Source organism: Coregonus lavaretus, assembly GCF_964263955.1.
Source record: "Coregonus lavaretus genome assembly, chromosome: 7".
NCBI classification, from domain to species: Eukaryota; Metazoa; Chordata; class Actinopteri; order Salmoniformes; family Salmonidae; genus Coregonus; species Coregonus lavaretus.
The window spans coordinates 30196943-30218174 of record NC_139994.1 but is presented as its reverse complement, the minus strand read 5'-3'; the positions used below and the strand labels follow the sequence as shown (position 1 = coordinate 30218174).

General features: G+C 42.7%; 1 protein-coding gene across 1 annotated transcript; it reads left to right on the top strand.

Annotated features, from left to right (window-relative positions):
* Positions 1-1800: 1800 nt before the first annotated feature.
* LOC311132058 (elongin-A-like) lies at positions 1801-19364 on the top strand. The gene is made up of 12 exons (XM_084165225.1): positions 1801-1909; positions 2926-2982; positions 3613-3728; positions 3862-4406; positions 4802-5133; positions 5368-5479; positions 10013-10168; positions 14726-14823; positions 16711-16891; positions 17035-17164; positions 18208-18353; positions 18515-19364. The coding sequence occupies exons 1-12, from the start codon at positions 1838-1840 to the stop codon at positions 18574-18576; spliced, it is 2007 nt and encodes a 668-aa protein (XP_084021351.1). The 5' UTR covers positions 1801-1837; the 3' UTR covers positions 18577-19364.
* Positions 19365-21232: the final 1868 nt, after the last annotated feature.

Below are 21232 nucleotides of genomic sequence, written 5' to 3'. Positions count from 1 at the left end.
TATATAAATGCTTTATGATTAGGATAGGCTATCTCATCAAGTTGGATGAATCATGACTCGAAGAATCATGCAAATAGTTAGAGAAAAATACAGTCAATATGCGTTTACCTCTCTCTCCACTCACTTTCCTCTCACTCTTCTTCCTTATCTTTCTTCGTTTCTTTCTTGGCTTTCTTTCGCTTTGTTGATTTTCTCTCACAGGTTGCTCTCTCTTCCTCTTTCCTCTGTCCCTCTGTCCTCTGTCTGTCTGTCAGTGCACTGTAGTTCAGTGTTTGAGTGAGTCAGGGTCCAACCAAGTCTATGAAATGAAACCCCCTCCCTCCCTAATTTCCAGCTCCCACCCCCTACAACTCCAAATACAGGCACCCCCTCCCTCCCTACCAAAAATACTCCATATGTTGCCAGCCCTCTGCCATCCCACCCCCTTCAGTCACTCGGATATGCCAATATGATGTGCTCAAGTTTCTGTTGTCTCACAGTCTCTCTCTCTCTCTCTCTCTCTCTCTCTCTCTGTGTTGTGTGTGTGTGTGTGTGTGTGTGTGTGTGTGTGTGTGTGTGTGTGTGTGTGTGTGTGTGTGTGTGTGTGTGTGTGTGTGTGTGTGTGTGTGTGTGTGTGCACGCATCAGGAAGAGGCTCTGGTGCTATTTTAACAAAGTAGTGGAAAAACTTTGTGGAGTTGTGTAATGTTGACACACCGAATGTTGTAGAGATTCTATCAACAGGAAAGGAGGCATGCACTATGACACTGACAACAATATAATTGTATTGATTATTAATACATTAGCATCTCAATACCAGTATTGTAAGGGCAATAACTAATGATGGTGATGGTAAAAAATGATTGATAAAAACTGTAAGATGTAACATTTCTATAGGGCCATATCAGTACATTATCACCAATATCATTATGATGTCACAAAGCATATTAAAGGCCCAGTGCAGTAAAAACGTGATTTTCCTGTGTTTTATATATTTCTACACTATAAGGTTGGAATAATACTGTGAAATTGTGAAAATTATGATAATGCCCTTTTAGTGTAAGACAGCGGTCCCCAAACTAGGGGTTGCGAACCTGATATGAAAATGGGGTCGTGGGAGAATTTCCAAAATCCTGAAAAATATAATGTAACATTATACATTTTAGTAGACACTCTTATACAGAGCGACTTACAGGAGCAATTATGGTTAAGTGCCTTGCTCAAGGGCAAATCAACAGATATTTCACCTAGTTGGCTCAGGGATTCGAATCAGAAACCTTTTGGTTGCTGGACAAATGCTCTTAACTGCTAGGCTACCTGCCGCCCTGATAATATCGCCTTTGTCTCTCAAAATCATTGTAATGTGGTTAACCTTAAAAATGGAAATGAAAATTGTTCAAATCTAAAAGTAAAAATTCAACCAGAGAGCGCCCTTATACATACACCGAGAGCAACTGGCGATATGCAGCAGGTATCTTCGATTGTAAACTACATCACAGGCCTGTTCGCAAAACTATGTGGAGATATGGGATCAGAGCATGACAATGTGACCAAATGCTTCAGACAACACATGAATTGGTCACTATGGAGTCTTCTTTTTGACCATTTTAATTGAAATCAATCAAAGTAAGGTACTTCATTGTTACCCAGAAAATATTTTATATTGATATAAAAACGGCTGCATTTGGACCTTTAAAACTCAAACAGGTGTCTGGTTTATCCTTTGTCAGCTGTTTTACTGCGTAGTTCCGTCAATCTCCACGTCAACTGCAGGCTGACTGAAGCAGTGGATATGACGGCGCTGACCCACTACTACTGTAATGAAGCAGCTTCCGGGGCACAGGACACCAGCACTAAACATGGCGGAGGAGCTGTTAGAAGTGGTGGAGAGACTTCAGTCTCGGCTCTCCGAAAACCTTGAGCCTCGCAAGGTAATAATCGAAAGGCCCAGAATGGAACCGCAAGGCTGTAGCGGATTGCTTGCGCTAGCTAGAATGTTTTCAAATATTGTCGCGTGGCAGGTAGTACCGCGAATGTAGCTAACTACTGCTTTTTCTAAGATCACGTCACGATATGTAACTTAGCCAACTAACGTTAACAGGGTTTCTTAACCATAGTTCATGTTAAGTTTAACCTAGTCCTCGAGCTACCTGCCAAGTCCGTAGAACTGTACTTTATGCAATGGAGCCATTGTAGCTAACGGACACTGCCACTTTCAAATGCTAATACTTTAGCCAGCTAGCTAACGTTCAAGAAACGACAACCAAAACGATTGTAATTTATAAGCTCCGCGATCGAGTGACAACAACATAACAGCAGCGCGGGCCTAGTTGTTAGATTATTGCACTTCACTCAATGGACCAGTCCAAGTTTAAGGGCAAAAACAATATATTGGGTCTTGATGCTTTATTGTGATATCGACCGTTTCTTCATTGTGTCTCATTGAACAACGCAATCCCTGCACACACTGCAGTGTCGTGGTGGATTTTTGTCAGCTGATCAACTTTAGTAAACACAACCCCCTCACCGGATAAGTGTAGCTAGCCTACCCCCTCAACCCCCTCACATAGGCCACGACAACGGACAAATCTTGACGAGCCATGACAGTGCGCAATTTGGGCACATTTGTCCATTTCTGGTTCAAATACAGTCTGAAAGTACTGCACAGTTTGACATATAGCCTACAAAGTCAAACTACCAGTAGGCCTAAACTTTTACACAGCTAGTGTACAGCTTCACACAGTAGACCCATGTCGTCAATGCTGTGATTTTGTAAATATTGTTATGTCTCTATATTTTCATTCATTCAATGATCAGGAGCCTTGAATTAACCTGACTGTTACCTTTTAACCAGCTATATATATCCTCCCTTTTGGCATACCTGAATTGTGTGTACTTTGCTAGTGTGCAGACTGTACTGTAAATCTTCTGTATTTGCGCTATCTAGCTCCTGAAGACCCTCAAAAGGCTGGGGGAGCTGCCTATGACTGTGGATATCCTTGTGGTAAGATTTTGAAACAATGTATGGTCCTGTGTGGCTCAGTTGGTAGAGCATGGCGCTTGCAACGCCAGGGCTGTGGGTTCGATTCCCACGGGGACCAGTATGGGGGATTAAAGCATGAAAATGTATGCACACTACTTTAAGTTGTTCTGAATAAGAGCGTCTGCTAAATGACTAAAATGTAAAAATGCTCATATCACGATTGTGATAGCATCTCTTTTTTTAGTCTCAAAGACCCACACTGATTGCATTGCGCCATAGTTTCTCACTCACTGCCCAGTGTTCTTTAGAAGAGGAAGCCAAGTACAGTCTCTGGTTTTGCAACCGGATGATGTGGCCCTCTGTAGCCAGCTGCCCTATAGGAGTTGATGTGCTGTTCAATATTGTCAAACAACCTTCAGAACATGCTCATTTCCTTTTATGATGGGCAATAATGCTAATGTGGCCTGTTTTATGTGCACTACTAAGTGTACTGACCTGCTCACTTAACCATTAGAGCTCCTGAATCTATATAAACCACCCACGTTGCTCTCAATGACACGCATGACACCAGTGTCAAAACATAATGTACTGATAATGAGGACACCCTGTTACTATCTATGTTCAGCTTATATTTTGTTCTCTTCTGTGCAGGAAACTGGAGTAGGAAAAACAGTGAATTCGTTCCGGAAACATGATCTTGCTGGAGATCTTGCGAAGAGCCTTGTGGCCAAGTGGAAGAAACTGGTTCCTACCCCGTCTGCTGAAAGGTACGTTATTACTGAGGGATTTGGGGATTTCTTCTGATTCTTCGTCGTCTTCTTCATTTTCTTCGTTGTCTTAGCGTATTTGCATCTGAATTCTACTGAAGTGTAGCTTTAATGTTTTTCTTCTTCCTCGCAGACCCGGCAACACCAAGGACGTTCGAACACACGCGCACCCTCGCAGCTCCGAGGGAGCGGACGTGAGCCGCGAACATGTCCGGGAACTATCCCCGGAGGAGCCTCCTCTTGTAGAGGAGGACGAAGAGGAGGAGATGATGGAGGAGGAAAGAGGCTACCGCACTAACTACTCCCCCTCCCCCCCTCAGCACCACTACAGCCCCCCACAGCTTAGCCACGGCAGCCAACGAGGGGGGTACCAGTCGGAGGGCTACGAGAGCCCCATGGAGGAAGAGCAGGAGCCCGCGCCCAGCCCCCCGCGCAAAGAGGTCCGACACGCCAAACCGCTAAAAGAGCCTGGCAGGGAGCATCACGGTTCCCACGGCGACCGGGACGAGGAGAGGCGGCGACGTCACGCCCAGGCAAGCGGCGGTGGTGGTGGTAGCGGCGGCGAAGGGAAGAAGAGCAGCGTGGAAAAGGAACCGCAGCACAGTGGCAAGGCCTCCAAGCACAGTCGGCACTCCACACAGCACGAGCGCAAGAAGGACAAGAGAGGGGGAAGTGATGGTGAGTGTGCTGCCGAGTGAGTTTGCTGAGAGAAGTTCGCTGTGAATTCTGTGTCATTGTGACATTTACAGAGAGGCTGGTTCTCAAATGACATCCTATTCTATAGATGACTATTTCAAGCTTTGAGTCAGTGTTGGTCTGTAAATAGATGGTTTTCCAATCATGTATTATATTTATACATGTGGGATAATGAGAACTTTACTGTATTGTGGATATGATGACCCATGGTCTTTTTCATCAGCACTCTGTAACAGTACTGCTATGGTTGATTAAAAGATGCAGTGATAGTTACCATTTTCCCATTAATTTGACCCCTAAAGATGTGGGTTGTTTTCACCCACTTCCCCCCCCCCATCCCATAACATCCTTCATTCCTTGTTCTCTTTATTCTCTAGGGAGGTCACGTGAGCCTAGGGACTCATCTATATTAGCCCAGGCGCCTGAGGAGCAGGCGGAAGAGGCATTTGATACCCCCACCATGTCATTTGAATCCTTCCTCACATATGACGCACCTACGCCCACTAAGAAGAAGAAGAAGCCCGGCAGCAGCAGTCGGCCCTCCTCCCACCACCACACACCTCCTCGTCCGCCTGTCCAGCCTTCGTCTGCTGGTCCTTCCTCCTCCAAAGAGTCCAAGCCCAGCAAGGCCAATGGGAGCCGCAGCAAGAAGGCTGATCCAGCCCAGACCCCGAGGGCAACGACCCCGGTGCCTGAGAAACGCAGGAGGGTAAGAACAGACTTTCACTGAACTTTTCCTCTCACTCGATCATGCGTATGTTCAATTGGAGAATGTTATATTTGCTGTCAGATTTTTGGGGGCTGGACAGTAAGTCCTTATGATTGTGTATGGTTTTTATTAACCAGTTGCCCTGACCCTGAAGTTCTCATATTATTATGAGACGTTGTTCTCAGGTTCTTGACTGAACTCTTCCTCTTTAATGTACTCTTTCTTTTACCCCAGGTGGTCGAGGTTGTGTCCACACTTCCTGATATCCCTCTGCCGGCCATCCAGCCTTACTACAGACCTCTGCCTTCCATTGATCTCACACCATTGTCCCCTCAGCGGCGCAAAGGTACAAAACATTTTTTGGGTTCTTTCTAGGGCTGTGGCGCTCATGAAATGTTGTTAGCCGGTGATTGTCATTCAAATAACTGCCCTACTCACGGTAATTGACTGTTAATTAACATAAACACATTTAGCATCTCAGGCTTCCACGCATAGCCTACAAGCCACGGATGTGGACCTTTTGGAACATCCTACATTAAAAAAAAAGTATAATAAATCCATTTAATATAGCCTACACCATCACAATAAATCCATTATTTTAGGCAGGTCTAAAGAAACATTATGATATGAAGAAAATGTAGCCTATTTCAGAAGAACAGAATAGCATATTCTGAGTCGTCCTCATGTTAGGCCCTGATCTGGCTATGCCATATGGCTGTGGGCTACACTAGTTCATTTAGCAGGTAAGATTTGCTTAGAATTCCCTTGGCATTATTTCATAGTAAGAACAATACAATTGAACATAGCTGAATGAAATAGAAAGGATATTTTTCCCTAAACGATTTTTGAGGGAGTGCGCACATGCGGCTATTCTGTGTTGAGCGGTTAACAAAGAAACAGGTCCTTCTATATGCTTAATTTAGAGTTATTTATGCAACTTTAGTTATGTTTTGATTTCTAATACATTCTAAGGATGCATGATGCGACTACTTATGATTTGAAAAAAGTTGCATGAAAGGGAAGCGCTCTGCTCTGTTTCTTGTGCAGGCTGCACACACTCTTATTCACAATTTGACAAGCACTTGATAATATGCTCACGCAGTATTCTCAATTGAATCTGGTCACATATAGCCTACTAATATATGTATGGAATTATTTTTGATTTAGAATGGCCCACAAAAAAAGTCATCCATAGCCTGCACTCGAATAGGGAATGGTTACGTGCAGTACTTTTTTAATATGCCAGGTAGGCTACACTGCTTAATTTAAGAATTTAGCAAGAAATATAGCAGCATGAGAAAGCTGGGATTTGCTTTTATTATATAGTGGTCAGTCAAAACTCTTGTTTCACACGCGATTGCGCAATGACTGGGCTTATAAATTGAAATAATTTATAAGCCCAGTAATATAATTTAGCCGCAGAGGATCAATAGCTTCTTTATTTATTTATTTTTGCCTAGCTGTGGCTTGTGTGTAGCCCAATAACAAGGCATAGCCTACAGTCAGGAACGTGCAGCAATTCTGTCAGTGAACAGCATGCAGACTAAACAGGCCTTTCGCACAATTTCAAATACAGTCGTGGGAAAACACAGGTTGGAAAGCAAATGGCTCCTGCAGACTCTAATCCGTATGCTGTAAGCTACCAAAATATTTGATCAACTTCCAAATATTATTTTTACAAAGTAAAACAAGCGAGATAGTCTTTTGGCATCATTGGGTGAGTCAGTGAAATTGGAAAGCATTTTTAGGACTATAATTAGCCTACAATATGAGCGTCTCTACACACACCTACTGTAGGCCTAGGCTATTGATGGATTCAAGACAAGGTCGTTTTTATTGATCTCCGATTCTCAGTTTGTCAGTGTCAAAGTAGCCTGTCATTTAGATCATTTGTGCGGTATTAAAAAAGATTCTGCCAGTCTCCAGTCATGTAAAATGACTTAGAATTGCATGAAATGCGTTTATAAAAGGACACATTTTTCTGGGATCTTAGGCTACTAAAATTTTTCCCTATGTTTGCAACTTCTGTAAGTGCCTCAACTATTCTCCTCTATGCCATTACGCTAATGCGATGATGATATGCATGCAATGCTTTATTATAAAGGTGACTACAATAAAAAAATTTAATTATCATGCGGTACCTCAGAGCTCCCCAGGTCACCCCCCCCCCCCCCCTCCTCTTGAGCTCACTATTTGTTCCGGCACCTCCCGATTTTACAAATCAAGCACTGGTCTTTACGTATACTAAATAATATGTGTGAAATTAGTTGTGATTTAGAATGGGCCATTATCATGCACCTGTCGGAACAGGGGTAGGGGAAAAAATCTCTCATCTCATCCATATGCACTTGAATAGCAAATGGAGGACACTTTTCCCGCGGTTCATTTTCATGCCAGCCAGGTAGGCTACTCCAGTTGTAAAGCAAACAATGTGCTTAATATATGGAAAGTTGAGAAATAAATATAGTAGGCCTAGCCAATAGAAAGCTGACGGGATCCTCTTTTTTAAACATATTTTATTCCATGTGTCAACCAGCTATGAGGAGCTAGCTCTCTGCGCAACAGCTGATCCTATTCCGCTAAAACTCTGAATGCCAGTGCTCTCATGAAGTGTTTGATTTGATTTTTGATTGCATTTGCATTGATGTCAGAGTGATTTAGAGGGACAATAGCGCGCTGAGTACCAGCCATTAGCAACTGGCCGTTAGCATGTTTGGTAGGCTACTAATGACCATCAGAGGCATCAGAGCGCAGTTTTGGAGAAGCCTAGTTACCGTGATCCAACAGTCACATGGAATTTGACTGCGGTCATGACTCCTGACTGCCGGTGTGGCAGTAGTACGGTCAGCGTAACAGCCGTAGTCCTTCACACTGTGTGTATATCTGTGTGTGGGTACGTTCCGGATGACTATGTGATCACGCTCTCCGTAGCCGATGTGAGTAAGACGTTTAAGCAGGTCAACATTCACAAGGCAGCAGGACCAGACGGATTACCAGGACGTGTACGCCGAGCATGCGCTAACCAACTGGCAAGTGTCTTCACTGACATTTTCAACATGTCCCTGACTGAGTCTGTAATACCAACATGTTTCAAGCAGACCACCATAGTCCCTGCGCCCAAGAACACTAAGATAACCTGCCTAAATGAGTACCAACCCGTAGCACTAACGTCTGTAGCCATGAAGTGCTTTGAAAGGCTGGTCATGGCTCACATCAACACCATTATCCCAGAAACCCTAGACCCACTCCAATTTGCATACCGCCCAAACAGATCCACAAATGCAATCTCTATTGCACTCCACACTGCCCTTTCCCACCTGGACAAGAGGAACACCTATGTGAGAATACTATTCATTGACTACAGCTCAGTGTTCAACACCATAGTGCCCTCAAAGCTCATCACTACGCTAAGGACCCTGGGACTAAACACCTCCCTCTGCAACTGGATCCTGGACTTCCTGACGGGCCGCCCGCAGGTGGTAAGGGTAGGTAACAACATATCTGCCACGCTGATCCTCAACACGGGGGCCCCTCAGGGGTGCGTGCTCAGTCCCCTCCTGTACTCCCTGTTCACCCATGACTGCATGGCCAGGCACGACTCCAACACCATCATTAAGTTTGCTGACGACACAACAGTGGTAGGCCTGATCACCAACAACGATGAGACAGCCTATAGGGAGGAGGTCAAAGACCTGGCCGTGTGGTGCCAGGATAACAACCTCTCCCTCAACGTGATGAAGACAAAGGAGATGATTGTGGACTACAGGAAAAAAAAGGACTGAGCACGCCCCCATTCTCATCGACGGGGCTGTTGTGGAACAGGTTGAGAGCTTCAAGTTCCTTGGTGTCCACATCACCAACAAACTATCATGGTCCAAACACACCAAGACAGTCGTGAAGAGGGCACGACAAAGCCTATTCCCCCTCAGGAGACTGAAAAGATTTGGCATGGGTCCTCAGAACCTCAAAAAGTTATACAGCTGCACCATCGAGAGCATCCTGACTGGTTGCATCACCGCCTGGTATGGCAACTGCTCGGCCTCCGACCGCAAGGCACTACAGAGGCTAGTGCATATGGCCCAGTACATCACTGGGGCCAAGCTTCCTGCCATCCAGGACCTCTGAGGAAGTCCCTAAAAATTGTCTAAGACTCCAGCCACCCTTGTCATAGACTGTTCTCTCTGCTACCGCACGGCAAGCGGTACCGGAGCGCCAAGTCTAGGTCCAAATGGCTTCTTAACAGCTTCTACCCCCAAGCCATAAGACTCCTGAACAGCTAATCATGGCTACCCAGACTATTTGCATTGTCCCCCCCACCCCCCTCTTTTACGCTGCTGCTACGCTGTTTATTATCTATTCATAGTCACTTTAACTCTACCCACATGTACATATTACCTCGACTAACCGGTGCCCCCACACATTCACTGTGTACCGGTACCCCCTGTATATAGCCTCCCTACTGTTGTTTTATTTTACTGCTGCTCTTTAATTATTTTTTACTTACCTATTTTTTACTTAACACTTATTTTTCTTAAAACTGCATTGTTGGTTAAAGGCTTGTAAGTAAACATTTCATTGTAAGGTCTACACACCTGTTGTATTCGGAGCATGTGGCAAATAAAAGTTGATTTGATCCAATATCCATACTAGTGTACAACAGAATGCATTCCCAATACAGTGATTCACAGTGATTCATTCTATGTAGTATGCTAGCGTGGATATTGGAAGTACAGTTTGTGTATGTGTTGGACTTGTCTGGACTTGTAATTTGGGAAAATGTGTATTCAGATACAGTATGTATTTCTCTGTAGGCCTAAACCAGTTAGTTCTGATTGTCAGCAATTTCTCATGTTTCAAACTTTTCACCTCTTTCCGGCAGGTCCTGTGTCAAATGACGCTGAGGAGGACACCGGCTTCACTGGGAGGCGCTTTAACTCTAAAATGACGGTCTACTCGGGTTCAAAGACGTCCTATCTGCCCAAGATGATGAGTCTGTACGAGCAGTGCATCAGGGTGCTACAAAACAACATTGACTGTGAGTGTTGTCTGCTTTTGACACTATTTCAGTTTCTGTTATCACATACACTACCAGTCAAAGGTTTGGACACACCTACTCATTCAAGGGTTTTTCTTTATTTTTACAATTTTTTACATTGTATAATAATAGTGAAGACATCAAAACTATGAAATAACACATATGGAATCATGTAGTAACCAAAAAAGTGTTAAACAAATCAAAATATATTTTATATTTGAGATTCTTCAAATAGCCACCCTTTGCCTTGATGACAGCTTTGCACACTCTTGGCAATCTCTCAACCAGCTTCATGAGGTAGTCACCTGGAATGCATTTCAATTAACAGGTGTGCCTTCTTAAAAGTTAATTTGTGGAATTTCTTTCCTTCTTAATGCGTTTGAACCAATCAGTTGTGTTGTGACAAGGTAGGGGGGTGTACAGAAGATAGCCCTATTTGGTAAAAGACCAAGTCCGTATTATGGCAAGAAACGACAGTCCATCATTACTTTAAGACAGGGGTGTCAAACTCATTTTAGCTCAGGGGCCACATGGAGGAAAATCTATTCCCAAGTGGGCCGGACCGGAAAAATCATGGTATATATAACTTAAAAACAACAACTTCAGATTGTTTTCTTTGTTTTAATACGATCAACATACAACATAAAGCTGGAGCCTGAGGACAGTGTGTCCAAAATAGTACAAGCACAACATCACTATTAATCATAAAACACGTCAAGTTTATTTGAAAATTCTAAAGAAAAAGAACACACAAACACACAATGCCTCAGTGATTAACAGAACTGTTTCACAGATCACAGAACTATATCAGGGTGTCATTTCTCAGGCAGAAATGTAGATAAAAATAATGAAATCCTGTTCCCCAAACAAGTGCAAGAACCACAGAGTCAAGAATAGGTTAAATATACAAATAAAATAAAATCAATTAAAAACAATAGCACATCAACATAAAAACATATAATCATAAAGCTGGAGCCTGAGGACAGTGTCCAAAAGCACAACATCACTATTAATCATAAAACACCAAGTTATTTGAAAGTTCTGAGGACAAAGAACACACAAACACACAATGCCTCAGTGATTCACAGAAGTATATCACAGATCACAGAACTATATCAGGGTGTCATTTCTCAGGCAGAAATGTAGATAAAAATAATGAAATCCTGTTCCCCAAACAAGTGCAAGAACCACTGAGTCAAGAATAGGTTAAATATACAAATAAAATCAATTAAAAACAATAGCACATCAACATAAAAACATATAAACATAAATCTGAAAGCGTTGCTCAAACTCCCGTAACAGTCCAGTTATTTTATCTTTGAACCGCTTCATGTCTGCCACATGTTGGGTCGCGCACACATTTTTCAGACAGGGGAAGTGAGCTGCATCACCACCGGCAAGTTGCGTCTCCCACAATGACAGCTTCAACTTGAAAGAACGTATGCTGTCATAATACTGCGTGACAACTTTGTTGCGCCCTTGCAGCTGTTTGTTCAAGTTATTCAGGTGCTCTGTAACATCCACCAGAAATGCAAGGTCCGGCATCCATTCTGCGGAATGAAATTCTAACACTGGTTTGCCCTTTTCTTCCATGAACTGTTCAATTTCTTCTCGTAAATCAAAGAAACGCCTCAGCACAGCACCTCGGCTTAACCATCTTACCTCAGTGTGGTATGGCAGGCCATAGATGTGGTCTTTCTCTCTGAGAAGGCTGTCAAACTGACGGTGATTCAGGCTTCTGGATCGGATGAAATTAACAGTTTGGATGACCACCTTCATGACGTTATCCATCTTTAATGACTTGCAACACAAAGCCTCCTGGTGCAAAATACAGTGAAAAGTCAAAAAATCACGTCCTCCATTTGCAGATTGCACTTTCTCTCTGAACTTTGTCACAACGCCTGCTTTTTTCCCGATCATTGAGGGCGCACCATCTGTAGCCAGGCTGACAGCGCGGGACCAGTCCACTCCGACCCTGTCCAGCGCGCCGACGAGTGCGGTAAGAATATCAGCTGCTGTCGTTGTATCTGTCATCGGCACCAACTCCACGAACTCCTCGGTGACGGTCAATGTGTCATCAACTCCGCGGATGAAAAAATGGCCAGTTGTGCAACATCTGTAATGTCCGTGCTTTCATCAATTGCAACCGAAACGCAATAAATGACTTTACTTTTTGCTTCAACTGGCTGTCCAAATCCACTGAAAGATCGGAAATCCTGTCTGCAACTGTGTTTCTTGTCAGGCTGATATTTGCAAAAGCCTGCCGCTTTTCAGGGCACACAATCTCCGCTGCCTTCATCATGCATGTTTTACAAATTCACCCTCACTAAATGTTTTTGAAGCCACTGCGATTTCATTAGCAATGAGGTAGCTAGCTTTCACTGCAGCGTCACTGATGTCTCGGCTGTGAGTAAACACAGACTGCTGTTTCTTCAGACCCGCCAACAGTTCATTCACCTTCTCTCATCTCCGCTGTCCTTGAAAGTTGTCATATTTGTCGGCATGAAGACTCACATAGTGGCGACGAAGGTTATATTCTTTCAGCACTGCAACATGCTCTGAACACACCAAACATACAGCTTTCCCATTCAATTCCGTGATTAAATAGGATGACCATTTTTCTTGGAACACTCTGCACTCTGCGTCCACTTTTCTCTTTTTTGACAGAGACATATTGGGGCAATGAGGGTGCCAAAGCACATAATGTTAAAAGTAGAAGCCGTAATAAATATCGCGGGCAAAACAAAGTAGCTCATTGGCTGCACGTGCTTGACCTACTTGCTCTGCCCCGGTATAAACAGTTTGCTTGCTTAACACAATTGCTATTGCGCCATCCAGTGGACGCAATTGGAACAGTAGTTTATTTTATTGAAAAATTGCAACGCATTTTTATACTTAAATTATTATAAAAAAAAAATAAAAAAAATCATCTCGCGGGCCGGATTAAACCTGTTTGCGGGCCTGATCCGGCCCGCGGGCCGTACGTTTGACACCCCTGCTTTAAGACATGAAGGTCAGTCAATACGGAACATTTCAAGAACTTTGAAAGTTTCTTCAAGTGCAGTCTCAAAAACCATCAAGCGCTATGATGAAATTGGCTCTCATGAGGACTGCCACAGGAATGGAAGATCCAGAGTTACCTCTGCTGCAGAGGATAAGTTCATTAGAGTTACCAGCCTCAGAAATTGCAGCCTAAATAAATGCTTCACAGAGTTCAAATCACAGACACATCTCAACATCAACTGTTCAGAGGGGACTGTGTGAATCAGTCCTTCATGGTCGAATTCCTGCAAAGAAACCACTACTAAAGGACACCAATAAGAAGAGACCTGCTTGGGCCAATAAACATGAGCAATGGACATTAGACCGGTGGAAATGTGTCCTTTGGTCTGGATTCCAAATTTGAGATTTTTGGTTCCAACAGCCTTGTCTTTGTGAGACGCGGTTTGGGTGAACGGATGATCTCCGCATGTGTAGTTCACACCGTAAAGCATGGAGGAGGAGGTGTTATGGTGTGGGGGTGCTTTGCTGGTGACACTGTCTGTGATTTATTTAGAATTCAAGACGCACTTAACCAGCATAGCTACCACAGCATAGCTACCACAGCATTCTGCAGCGATACGCCATCCCATCTGGTTTGGGCTTAGTGGGATTATCATTTGTTTTTTAACAGGACTATGACCCAACACACCTCCAGGCTGTGTCAGGGCTATTTTACCAAGAAGGAGGGTGATGGAGTGCTGCATTAGATGACCTGGCCTTCACAATCCCCCGACCTCAACCCAATTGAGATGGTTTGGGATGAGTCGGTCGGCAGAGTGAAGGAAAAGCAGCCAACAAGTGCTCAGTATATGTGGGGAAAGCATTCCAGGTGAAGCTGGTTGAGAGAATGCCAAGAGTTTGAAAAGCTGTCATCAAGGCAAAGGGTGGCTATTTTGAAGAATCTCAAATGTAAAATATATTTTGATTTTTTTAAACACTTTTTTTGGTTACCACATGATTCCATATGTGTTATTTCATAGTCTTCACTATTATTCTACAATGTAGAAAATAGTAAAAATAAAGAAAAACCCTTGAATGAGTAGGTGTGTTCAAACTTTTGACTGGTACTGTATTTAGTTAACTTAGTCAAGTGTAAATTATATGTTAATATAGTATACCTAACATCTCCCAAAAGAGAGAAGGCGAAGACATGGATCACTTACCCCATTTATAATGGGCTATTGTTCAAACACCACCAACTTAATTGTTGCGTGGATTCTTATGGCTGCTGGCCCACTTAGATCCACTTGCACACACTCATAAAATCATTTCACCAAAACTAAGAGCAACACCTGACGTCCTCTTTAACGTTACACCCCCACGGAACATTAACTGTTAGTGTGCCTTACTCCCCTAGGACTTTTATAGTTGTCTAAATCCAGGAAATGTATTCTAACCACAGCTCTGTTCATGCCTCTATTTTCAAATCACACTATCGTTGTTTATCTTAGAGATACTGGACACCCTGCTGATTGTGTCATTGTATAATGAGATGCTTACTGTATGTTTGTCCAGCAATTGATGAGGTGGGAGGCGTGCCTTTTGAGATTCTGGAACCAGTACTAGAGCGATGCACTCCAGAACAGCTTTACCGCATTGAGCAGTGCAATCAGGTAACACACACACAATCAACCTAGCGTCTCACACATAAATGCACAAACCCTCACCCAGTACGATATGGTCAGTGAGCTTGTAGTACACAAGCTCTCATTCCCTGCCAAGACATACTGTATACCAGGAACACCCTAGGTGAAGTGTATAGATAAAAACTTGACTCCTAACTGTAATGCTTTGAGCAATGAATGGTATTTACTCTCACTACTAAATTGGAGGATATACAGTGCCTTCAGAAAGTATTCACAACCCTTGACTTTTTCCACATTTTGTTGTGGTACAGCCTGAATTTAAATTAGATTACATTTAGATGTTTTGTCACTGGCCTACACCCAATACCCCATAGTGTCAAAGTGGAATTATGTTTTTAGAAATGTTCACAAATTAATTACAAATGAAAAGCTGAAATGTCACTAAGTATTCAACCCCTTTATGGCAAGCCTAAATAAGTTCAGGAGTAAAAATGTGCTTAACAAGTCACAAGTTGCATGGATTCACTCTGTGTGCAATAATAGTGTTTAACATGAATTTTGAATGACTACCTCATCTCTGTACCCCACACATACAATTATCTGTAAGGTCCCTCAGTTGAGCAGTGAATTTCAAACACAGATTCAACCACATAGGTCAGGGAGGTTTTCCAATGCCTCGCAAAGAAGGGCACCTATTGGTAGATAGGTAAAAGAAAAGCAGACATTGAATATCCCTTTGAGCATGGTAATTACACTTTGGATGGCATATTAATACACCCATTCACTACGAAGATACAGGCGTCCTTCCTAACTCCGTTGCTGCAGAGGAAGGCAACCGCTCAGGGATTTCACCATGAGGCCAATGGTGACTTTAAAACAGGAAACTGAGGATGGATCACCAACATTGTAGTTACTCCACAATACTAATCTAATTGACAGAGTGAAAAGAAGGAAGCCTGTACAGAATACAATTATTCCAAAACATGCATCCTGTTTGCAACAAGGCACTAAAGTAATACTGCAAAATGTGGCAAAGCAATTAACGTTTTGTCCTGAATAGAAAGTGTTATGTTCGGGGGAAATCCAATACAACACATTACTGAGTACCACTCTCCATATTTTCAAGTACAGTGGTGCCTGCATCATGTTATGTGTATGCTTGTAGTCGTTAAGGACTGGGACGTTTTTCAGGATAAAAAAGAAACTGAATATACTGGAGTTGCTAACCAAGAAGACAGTGAATGTTCCTGAGGGGCAGAGTTAGTTTTGACTGCTTGAAAATATATGGCAAGACCTGAAAATGGTTGTCTAGCAATGATCAACACCCAATTTGACAGAGCTTGAAGAAATCTGAAAATAATAATAGGCTAATATTGTACAATCCAGGTGTGCAAAGCTCTTATAGACTTACCCAGAAAGACTCACAGCTGTAATCACCACCAAAGGTGATTCTAACATGTATTGACAGGGGTGTGAATACTTACATAAATTAGATTTCGTGGTCCTCTGTAGCTCAGCTGGTAGAGCACGGCGCTTGTAACGCCAAGGTAGTGGGTTCAATCCCCGGGACCACCCATACACAAAACATTTTATGCACGCATGACTGTAAGTCGCTTTGGATAAAAGCGTCTGCTAAATGGCATATTAATTAATTAATATTAATTTAATTTTCAATAATTTGCCTAAAAGTCTAAACACATATTTTCACTTTGTCATTATGGGGTATTGTGTGTAGATGGGTGGGTGAGGAAAAAATATATTTAATCAATTTTGAATTCAGGCTGTAACACAACAAAATGTGGAATAAGTCAAGGGGTATGAATTCTTTCTGAAGGCACTGTATTTGATGTCAAAACTCTTGTAAATTGTATTGTACTTGTAGTTTATAATTTTAACCCACATTTTTCCTCTCAGTGTTTTATGGAGGACTCTGATGAGCTTTGGCAACGCCACTGCCAGCGGGACTTCAAGCGTGAGACGCCCCAGGAGTACGAATCGTGGCGGGAGATGTACCTGCGGAGGCACGACGAGCGGGAGGAGCGCCTGCGCAAGCTCACCCAGAACATCAGCTCGGCCCATGCCAACAAGCCCAAAGGTGCTTTCTCTATGTCCTATCTATGAGCTGAATCCTACTATACAGTAGTTATTACTAAGAGTTATTTCATCAATGAAAGTGTACTGAGGGTGTTTATTTTGAGTGAGCATATGTTTATGTATATGTGTGTATTTTCCTCGCAGGTCGACAGGTTAAAATGGCATTTGTGAACTCCGTCGCCAAACCTCCACGTGATGTCCGCCGGCGACAGGAGAAGTTTGGCACCACAAGCACCTCCACCGCCAGCTCCACCGCAGCTGCTGCTCCGATCAAGTATGTAGACACTAGTGTGCATACCACTATCAAACACTTTATAGTAGTGCATGTTGGCACTTCCATGTTTATTTTTTCCCTACTTACATTTCCATATACGAAGACATGATTGGCTGAATGGTAACTTTATATGCTAACATGTAATTCAGACTCTCAAACTTATTCTCAAAGGTCCACTACATCATATTTTCATCTACAAGTTGACCGTTATGATTCTATGTGAATTGTTGCAATGTCATCATGGGGAATTCTAAAGGTTACCAAGTTCACGCAGAGGGGTTACGATTCCTTACATTGAAATAAAATGTTGAAACTCCCCCTGACGTTTTCTGGCTATTCCGAACTTACAGGAGGACACACAGCTTCAGGGATGCCAGAGTAGCCAGAGGACCATATGTTAAACAGGAAAAGCAAGAGACTGCCGCTAAAGATTTTCCGGTGTTCAATCTGACGACAGGGTGAGGATAGAGAGGCTAAAAGAGAAGAGGAGCACATACAAACATTCCGGAATTTCTTTCATGTCTCCACCACCATCAAACATTTTATGTTGGCACTTACATTTTCATTTACACAGAAATGCTTGGCTGAATGCTAACTTAAGATAATATGCACTACATCATATTTGTATCCAAAATTTGACCCAAATATGTCTTGTTTGAGGAATGAATGGTCATAAGATATTGTAAAGGTTCAACACTGGAGGATGAAATGGAATAGAGACAGACATTCTGACGTTTTCTGGCTGTTCCGAATATGCAGGGAGACGGCGAGCTTCAGAGACATTGTGAAAGCCTGACAGGAAAAGAAAGCGAGACAGTAGTTCAATCCGACGACAGGTTGAGGATATATAGCGACTAGGCTACATGAGTAAAGAAGAGCAAATAGAAACTTTCTTGAAATGTTGATCATATCGCTTAATAGTTCTCAGAGATGGAGCTTATAATGCCCCCCAGACTTGAAAACATACTATTACGAAACTATACTGTTTTGTATTTCCCTGTACACTGATTGGGTAGACCTTCCTGTTTTTTTTTCTTCTTCAGAATAAGGCCAGCCATGTCTTATAGCTCTCACTCGGCTGAGCCCAGCCACTCCTCCTCTCACGACAGTCCCCCTGAGACCTCTCGCTCCTCAGGTCCCAGCGGTGGGGGTGGCCCCAGCGCAAGAGACAACAAGCCACAGGTCAAAAGTGAGTATCGTGTGTGAGAAAATGGGTGCATAAATATATATTGGACTCAACATTCATGTAAATAAATAAATAAAACATTTTGACTTTAATCTGTGTTGAGAGGACATGTCTACGTGGCTAACTTTTCTGCTGTTACAATGTCACGTCTGTTTGTCTTGCAGAAATCGCCCCCATGATGGCCAAAACTATCAAAGCTTTCAAGAACAGATTCTCCCGCCGATAGAGTTGGAGAGAGATGAATGTATGGAGTGATTGAGAGGAGAGGAAGAGAGAGATTGTAGGAGCTGAGCGAGCTAAGCTCTTTTTTAATTCAATGAATTATGGAAGATCTACAAACCCCCACCAGACATGTGTACACAGGCACACACACGTCCATATACACACAAACACACACACATTTTTCTCCATTATTTTAGCGTTTCTTAAATACACACACAATTATGTCCTCTATTTTTAACTGTTCCCAGTTTGACCCTGGCAAACACACACACACGTGTACACACACAGACAAAATAACATTTCAAAGGCAAAACTAGTCATTTGTTACAAGTTCATACAAGCAGTATCATACACTACAGAGGGACTCTGACACAGACAGAACTATGCTTTAGTATGGTACGCATAAATTAAGACATCAAATTACATAGTGCTGTTACAGTCAGTCATGTTTTTAAATACAATTGAGTAGACATCCTTTTATTCCAGTGCATCCACACTTTGTTTTCCTACTGTGTTCAGTGTTGAACCACATGTGCATCCCTACTTTTATCTGGTTCACTGTGATGAGTGAGGAACGAAGTCAGTGCGGGAAGAGGAAAACACAAAAAGGGAGAAAGAGGAGAGAGCAAGTGATGGTACCCTGCAGCTTCACTCTTATGTATTTATTTTCAACTCTGGGACCCCTGGCTCACCCTGAACCCGGACCCAAATGGAAGTGGATCAAATAGTAATTTTAATAGATTTTAATAAATGTTGTATGGACATTTTTAATAAAATTGACTTTTTGCCCTCAAATATGTTAATGGTCTATTTTCTTCAGTCTGTGTTGATGTTGAAATGTAAGAAAAAAACACTGCTCAAATCTAGCAATGGAACCAGGCCATAGTGCACTGAATAAATTGCTGTGGTAGGGTACATTCTGTATGCCCCACACTATTGAGAACAGAGAATGTCATTGTTCAACTTTATATTGTAACATTGTATCACTGTAACAATGACTACTGAAAGAAAGATGCAATGGATGTTGGGTGCAAAATAAATGGGAGTAGCTTTCCACTAGACATTGATCTAAGCTTAGTTATGGGTTTTACAGGTTTGTGTGCTTGGGTAGTCACTAGCTTGTATACCCACAAAGTCATAAACCCTGCCCATTTCTAAAATGTATTCTTTAAAATGTGAATTTTAAACCGAACCTTAACCACACTGCTAACCTACCTTATGCCTAACCTTAAATCAAGACCAAAATGCTAATTTCTGTAACCAATTTTGACTTTGTGGCTGTGGAAACTGACTGCGTATAAAAACAATTAGTGAGGGAAAAAAATATTTGATCCCCTGCTGATTTTGTATGTTTGCCCACTGACAAAGTCATGATCAGTCTATAATTTTAATGGTAGGTTTATTTGAACAGTGAGAGACAGAATAACAACAACAAAATCCAGAAAAACGCATGTCAAAAATGTTATAAATTGATTTGCATTTTAATGAGGGAAATAAGTATTTGACTCTGCAAAACATGACTTAGTACTTGGTGGCAAAACCCTTGTTGGCAATCACAGAGGTCAGACGTTTCTTGTAGTTGGCCACCAGGTTTGCACACATCTCAGGAGGGATTTTGTCCCACTCCTCTTTGCAGATCTTCTCCAATTCATTTAGGTTTCGAGGCTGACGTTTGGCAACTTGAACCTTCAGCTCCCTCCACAGATTTTCTATGGGATTAAGGTCTGGAGACAGGCTAGGCCACTCCAGGACTTTAATGTGCTTCTTCTTGAGCCACTCCTTTGTTGCCTTGGCCGTGTGTTTTGGGTCATTGTCATGCTGGAATACCCATCCACGACCCATTTTCAATGCCCTGGCTGAGGGAAGGAGGTTCTCATCCAAGATTTGACGGTACATGGCCCCGTCCATCGTCCCTTTGATGCGGTGAAGTTGTCCTGTCCCCTTAGCAGAAAAACACCCCCAAAGCATAATGTTTCCACCTCCATTTTTGACGGTGGGGATGGTGTTCTTGGGGTCATAGGCAGCATTCCTCCTCCTCCAAACACGGCGAGTTGAGTTGATGCCAAAGAGCTCGATTTTGGTCTCATCTGACCACAACACTTTCACCCAGTTCTCCTCTGAATCATTCAGATGTGTATATATTAGGGCTGTCAAAAATAGCGCGTTAACGACGTTAATTAGTTGTTTGCTGTTAATTACGTCAATTTTTCACGCATGCGCAGTGTGACAAATTATTCAGGTCAGGAAAGTGGTTGGGAGCTAGAGGCGAGATGGAGCAAGGTGAGCAAAGTGGGCCTATTGACGGATTCAAATATAAAAAGAATGATGATGGTACAGTTAACAAGTACAAGGTTATTTGCAAGATTTGTAAGAAGGAGTTTCAATTTCACCGGAGCTGTTCAAGCTTGAAGTACCATGTCAACGCCAAACATGCGTTTGCTGGGCCGTCAGATTCAGCAAGTGGTTTGCGCCAGACCACGCTGAATGTTTGCAGGCAATTAACAAAATCAACCTCAGATAATTTGATATCTAGCCACTCCTGCAACCACTGTTCCCTGTGAACGACTTTTCTCAGTTGCAGGTCACATTGTGAACAAGAAAAGGTCAGCTTTACTTTCAGAAAATGTGAACAAGTTAGTTTGCCTCAGCAACTGGCTGAA

What these genes read in the sequence shown, in the direction of transcription:
- LOC311132058 (XM_084165225.1), top strand. Translation starts at nt 1,838, where the DNA reads ATGGCGGAGGAGCTGTTAGAAGTGGTGGAGAGACTTCAGTCTCGGCTC. An exon ending in AAAACCTTGAGCCTCGCAAG is followed by an intron (nt 1,910 to 2,925) that starts GTAATAATCGAA and finishes TGCGCTATCTAG; the next exon opens with CTCCTGAAGACCCTCAAAAG. An exon ending in CAACAAGCCACAGGTCAAAA is followed by an intron (nt 18,354 to 18,514) that starts GTGAGTATCGTG and finishes TTTGTCTTGCAG; the next exon opens with AAATCGCCCCCATGATGGCC.